At 40.5% G+C, this 6830-nt stretch overlaps 1 protein-coding gene across 1 annotated transcript in view; it reads right to left on the minus strand.

Moving 5' to 3' along the window:
- Positions 1–6455, minus strand: part of LOC137637530 (streptococcal hemagglutinin-like) — a gene marked incomplete at its 3' end in the record, with an annotated part of 68551 nt that extends 62096 nt beyond the window's left edge. Inside the window, exon 1 of the mRNA XM_068369694.1 lies at positions 6357–6455. Coding sequence (XP_068225795.1) covers positions 6357–6455 — 99 coding nt within the window. The remainder of the gene's footprint in view (positions 1–6356) is intronic.
- Positions 6456–6830: the final 375 nt, after the last annotated feature.

Here is a 6830-nt window from a genome sequence, read left to right on the forward strand (position 1 = left end):
TGCTATGTTTACGAGTCACTGAACAGTATCGTTTTTAACTAAAATACGTTAAATCATAAAAGATCTGCCCGTTGTGGGAGATATACTCTTATGCTCTATTCTCATAAAGGCCTAAATGCACTTCCTGCTGTTGCAGTTGCAGGCGCTGCTGCACCAATCTCCACAGTTAGGTTCGTTATGCTGCCTTGAGGACGCGTTATTGCACTGACCTATTAGCACTTTCTCCTTACACTGTTACTCTTCTGAGAACGATTTAATGTTAATTTATTCATTTTCTTATTTACTGTACTTACTGAGCCATCTTTCCCTATTGGAGCTCTTTGGGTTAAAGCATCTTGTTTTCTCAGCTAGTGTTGTAGCCTGGCTAGTCATAATAATAAAATACATAAGAGACATCTTCAACGCAACTAGCGAAAAACTCTGAAGTCGGAACGAGGAGCAGCAGTTATAAAATAAAAGGGAAACTTCAGAAAAACTCTCATGAGTTTCTGAAAGTCACTCCCTTCTTCCTACAAGACTATCCTAGGTAGAGAAGTCTTGATTCCTAGGAGTCCACTCCTTAGGATTCTGAATTCTGACCTCAATGCTTAGAGGTTTTAACTCTAGCTCTCCCAACCAAGAATTAGCCCAGCAGGCCTTGGTCCAAGAATATAATATCTTTTTAGTTAAGATTTATTTCTTAATATAGCGCCTGGCGCAACAATGTCCCAACGCTAGATGTTCATGGTCATGTAGACATCAGAGTCTATTGTGATAGGTAGCGAAGCGTCTGCACTGACGCTGATGCTCCGGCCCGCTACCGCGTCTGACTGATGCTGACGCTCCGGCCCGCTACCACGTCTGACTAACGCTGACGCTCCGGCCCGCTACCGCGTCTGACCGACGCTGACGCTCCGGCCCGCTACCGCGTCTGACTGACACTAACGCTCCAGCCCGCTACTGTGTCTGACTGACGCTAGTGTCTGTCATGTCGCTTGGTAGCATGCGTTGCTGCCTGGCGATCGTCGGCGAGCCTGGATAGACTGACACTCGGCGTTATGAGCGGTCAGTTGGCGTTGAGAAGCAGGTACTCGAAGCGATGCATCCACCTTCTCTCACCGTTGAACATTGCAGCTGGAAGGCCGCCTGTGCGACGACGAGTCATCGCCGGAATAGGCAGGTCGCCTGTACGACACCGCGCCAAAATCGGAATCATGACACCCAATCACACTGCCAACGGCAGGATGATAAGACTGCATAAACGAAGATAGTTGCTGTTTCATGCCTAACAGCAAAGACCAATTAGGATCAATCTTAGGAGACACGTATGCAGCATTTTCAAACACGAACCCGCTGCCTTCGTCGATTCTATAGCGCTCCCCACTGTTGGGAGACAAACACTCATCTGGTGGAAGGGGCAGCACCACGTCCGCGCTGCATGAATCTTAACACACGAATTGAATTGAATAGAATATAGGATTTAGGCATTAAGCCAAGCACTGGGGCATCAAAGGCCATTCAGCGCTATATAACGAAAATCATTCAATCATATCTGTATACTCACACCATTTAGTATCATTTTAACCTTTAATACAAATCGCAACACTTTCATACAATAAAATCTAGATGTGAAATAAATAGGGATTAAAAGGGTAAAATAAATAAATAAATTAATAAAATCAATTATAGCTCGTGATATAACCCAATACCTTGTATAAATTTTCTCAAGTTCAGGGTATTACAGTTTTCCCCCAGTATATCTCTTGAAGGTTTGTCCTGGAGTAAATGTGTCCTCCTCTGAAGATTAAAAACAGGACAATCGACTAAAATATGTTTAACATCCATTGTCACTTGACAGGTATTACAAAGAGGGGCCTGTCTCCCTTCCCCATTCTTCATTAAATAATTGTGAGTTGCATGTGTATGGCCAGTACGCAGCCTAGTTAAAATAATGGTATCCCTCCTACTTGTAGAATTACAAGATGACCATTTATCCACCAATGGGTGGATTTGTTTCAATTTTGTATTGGTGGTCAGTTCAGACCATCGAGCTTGCCACTTATTTTTACAGTAAAGATGAATCTCACTTTTAAGATCTTTGTAAGGAATACTCAGGGGTATGGATTACTTAGCTCTGAAGCTTCCTTTGCTGCCTTATCTACTTGTTCATTTCCATCCACCCCAACATGGGCAGGGACCCAACAGAAGTGAACACGGATTCTCTTCCTAGACTGCAGAAGTACTAACCAGTCCTGCACCTCTTGTACTAGATGATGGCCTGGCATAATTTGTTTTAATGAGAGTAAAACACTATTGGAATCCGTAAAAATTGTATAAAAACTATTTTGGTTGCCATTTTTAAAAATATGTTGGACTGCAAGAATTATTGCGTACAGCTCAGCAGTAAAAATTGAACAAGAGGATGGGAGTTTCCTTCTAATAACAATATCCCCCACCACAGCTGCACTTCCAACTCCTGCAGCCGATTTGGAGCCATCTGTAAAAACATGTTTCCCATGATGTTGAGCAGCATGATTTAAAAACTCACTTTTCATTACCCTACTACTGTAGGTAAGGTATTTTTCCCTCCTGCTGTAAAACATACTTTAACAGGTGGATTACACCAAGGAGGAGACTTGGGATATCCTACCTCTGCTATCTGCGCTGTTAACAAGCCTACTTCTCTAGCATAATTTTTCAGCTGTACTTCCAAAGGCTTAGGCACTCTAGATCTGTTAGGAGCCCGATCTAAAGGCGCCCTAACATATTTACAGTTAGGATTGTTTCTCACAGCAAGGGACCTAGCTAAAAACCTCAAACTCAACTCCTCTCTGCGAATGGAAAGGGGAGGTGTGCCAGAATCAACATAAGAGACTGTCAATGGGAGATGTTCTGTAAGCACCTGTGCAGATGCGAAGCCCAGCATTGTGAACAATATCAAGTTTTCCAAGTAAAGTCTTTGTAGCTGACCCATATATTTGGCATGCAGTCTAACTTGCTCAGACACAAAGATGTATAAATTCTAAGCAAAGTTGTTCAATCAGCACCCCAATCAAAATGCGATACCACTTCCAGAATGTTCAGCGACTTCTTAACCCTGATAGATAGGTCATTTATATGGGGACCAAATGTCATTTTTTTTTTCGAAAATGACTAAGAAACTTGACACTATCCTCATATGGCAAAATACAATCATTTAAGAAAAGGATGGGGATCTCTTCCCTTTTACGAGTACGAGTAAAGCGAATGGCTTTGGTCTTCTGAGGAGAAAACATGAATCCACGAGAATTAGCCCATGCGGAAGCAGCATTTATTGCAATTTGAAGATTTTGGCATGCTTGTAGTGCAGATGATCCACTACAACAAACTGCAAAGTCATCGACAAATAGTGATCCTTGTATGCCAGGAGGTATGTGACTAATGAGACTATTAATAGCAACAGCAAACATGGTCACACTCAATACGCTGCCTTGGGGGACACCTTCTTCTTGCATGTAAGATGAAGATAGTTCTGACCCTACTCTCACTTTAATTGAGCGGTTTGATAAAAATTCTTCAATAAAAGAGAACATATGTCCTCCTATACCCCACGAGGCCAATTGCTTTAAAATACCACCCCTCCAGGTGGTGTCATATGCCTTTTCGAGGTAAAAAAAGACACCCACCACCTGGTTTTGGTTAGAAAAAGCATTTGAAATTTCCCTTGATAACATCAGCAAAGGGTCTAGAGTACTTCGGTTCTTCCTAAAACCAAACTGTCTGTTAGATAAAAGATTTTTTGATTCTAGATACCACACAAGTCTGTTGTTGATCATTCTCTCAAATAGTTTGCATATGCAACTGGTCAAGGATATGGGCCTATAACTAGATGGCAGTTCTGGGTCTTTACCAGACTTGTGGCCTGGAATTACAATTGAAGTATGCCAGGAATCAGGAGATGTATGGGAAGCCCATAGACCAATAAAGGTTTCTAATAAAAATTTCTTGGTATCCACAGGAAGATGTGATATCATTTCATACCGAATGCCATCCTCACCTGGGGCAGTAAAAGAAGAGCTAGAGATAGCATTTTGCATCTCCTCCATACTAAAAGGCAGGTTAAAAGCTTCAGTATTTGAAGAAGCAGGAGGAACAACAGATGTTGATGCTCTAATTTGTTGAAATGCTGGGAAATAGTTGTCAGCACTTGATACATGGGCAGTGCTTAGCAAGAACCTCTGCTACATCTTTGGGGTCAGATATATATCTATTATTTTCCCTTAATATTGGTAGAGGCTTAGGGACGAATTTACCTTGAAGTTTTCAAATCTTGTTCCATATTTCCTTTGAAGGAGTTTTGGTATTAATATTAGATATATATCTCTTCCAAGATGCTCTCTTTGCTTTTTTAAAAGTTCTTTTTTGTTTGGCACAGGCTCTTAGGTACGCTATTCTATCTGCTACATAGTTTGTTCTCAAGTATCTTCTGAAGCAAGTTCGGGTCACTTTTCTTGCGTTGGCACATTCTTTACTCCACCAAGGAACTACAGAGCAATGAGGTAAACCGCATGTTTTAGGTATAAACTTGCTAGCATTATCATCAATAATATTTTCAAGATGTTGATAGCCATGCACTGGAGATGTAAATTCATCATACTCTTTATCAGTGTGTGAACAGTTTTCATAAGCTGCCCAGTCTGCCTCATCTATCTTCCATTTTGGTGGACACTGAGAAGGAAGATTATGGACATAATTTAACATTATTGGCCAATGGTCACTGCCATGTAGGTGTTCATTTACTGACCAAAGGTAGTCCAATCGAATGGATGAGGAACAGATTGACAAATCAATGGCTGATGTAGAGTTGTGGAATACATCATACCTAGTTGGAGAACCATCATTCATTAGCATTACATCATTGTTGTCGATTAATTCTTCAACAAGATTACCCCATCTATCGCACACATTTCCATCCCATAAAGTATGCTTTGCATTAAAATCACCCATTAAAATAAAAGTGGCAGGAAGCTGATTGATCAGGTCTTGGAGGTCAGAAAGTCTAAGCCTTCTTGGATTACCAGCATGATCTAAGAGGAAAAGTTCTAAGGATGGTTCAATATATAGCGAGCATAAAGTAATTTTTTTCCCGATATGAGTTCTAACTGCACATGACTGTAGTGGTGTATTGAGTAGGATTGTTTCAAATTTTACAGATTTGTGAATAATAAAACCTGTACCACCTTGAGCTCTTGCAGCTTGCAAAGGAGGGGATCTACAAAAATGATAATTGAGTCCAGGATTAAATGGTTTGTCACTAATCTTGGTTTCCTGTAGACAAATTACCTTCGTGTCCGAGTCCCTGGTTAAAGTTTTTATTTGCTCAATGCTAGTACTTAGACCTCTGCAATTCCACTGGATGATAGACATTATCTTTTGTTATTATTTTTCTTTGTCTCATTTGTCTTTTGGGACTTTTCAGATGAAGCCATGTAAGGCCTGGAGATGGAAGGCTTTACTAGGCCACCACTCTTCTTTTCTTTCTTTCTAGGATCTTTATAAGAGTCAACCTTAGGATCATGAGCAGTAGGGCACTTACCGGACTTAGATGAAGGTGAGGATGATGGGGACCTTTTCCTCTTTGGAAGATCTTGTTTTCCAATCTCTATCAAATCAGGTAGAGATTCTGCCTGAGACAATACATTTAAGGTGGTGGAAGCCACATTGGCTTCCTTGGAGGATTGTGCTAGAACTTCAACAGTTCGAGCACTTAACCCAGAAGGCTGGGCTACTACCTCTAGGGGAGATGCTCCTATCGGTGACAATACTTTTGGTATGTTGGAAACCATATTGACCTCTTTGGAGGTTTGTGCTCTGGCTTTTATAGGCTAAGCACTTGACCCAGATGGCTGGGCTACTACCACTAAGGGAGATGCACCTGACGGGCCAGGTGCTGCCACTGGTCCCCCTGTGGTAGTAAGGGGTAGTGGATTATAATCTTTTGGTGGCATCTTAACCGCGCGAGCAAAATTAAGTTGCCGATTGAGTAAATGCTTTGCATAACCTACACTTATATGTTCAGCATTTGCTTTCAAGATTGCAGCTTCTTCTTTCTTGTATTCTCTACATCTTTTATCATTTGATTTATGATGATCTTTACAGTTTGCACAGGTTGTATCTCTGTTGCATTGGCCATGTTCTAACAAAGAACAGTTAATACAGATCTTCGTATTATTGCAGTACCAGGAAGGGTGACCGTACTTGAAACAATTAAAGCATTGTAAAGGCCTAGGTTTATATTCTCGAACACGTACGCTTTCATTCTCAATAATTATATGATCTGGTATAACAGGGGTTTCAAATTTTAAAACTACCATGCTTGTTTGAGGGATCTTACTTACTTTCCAAACATTAGCAGGGAACATGTCCAGAATTTCAGGTTCTGAAAATTCATATAGATCTTTATCAAAAACTACTCCTTTACCATAGCTGAACCTCATATGTGGTTTAATATCCTTAATAGGATCAATTTCTGCAATCTTCATGCCACAAAGCATGTGAGCTTGAGTATCTGATTTTGCATTAATCAAAACAGATTGCTTCCCGTATCTGCTAATATCCTTACTTTTAATTAAACCAACTTTTTTTTGTATAAATTTACTAATCTTATAATAGTTATAATTATCTATCTTCCCAGATGCAATTATCCATGTTGGGGGCTTGGGGGTTCTTACTTCTGGAAGTCTATGCTCTATTTCTTTTTCCATCCATTCTTCTGGTTTATATACCTCTAGGTGTCTTGGTGCTTTATCACAGAGCCCAGAAATCAAACAATAGTCAATTTTTATGCTCTCTAAATTTTTATTTGCTTCTAA

The sequence above is a fragment of the Palaemon carinicauda genome, unplaced genomic scaffold, assembly GCF_036898095.1.
Source record: "Palaemon carinicauda isolate YSFRI2023 unplaced genomic scaffold, ASM3689809v2 scaffold816, whole genome shotgun sequence".
Classification (NCBI taxonomy): domain Eukaryota; kingdom Metazoa; phylum Arthropoda; class Malacostraca; order Decapoda; family Palaemonidae; genus Palaemon; species Palaemon carinicauda.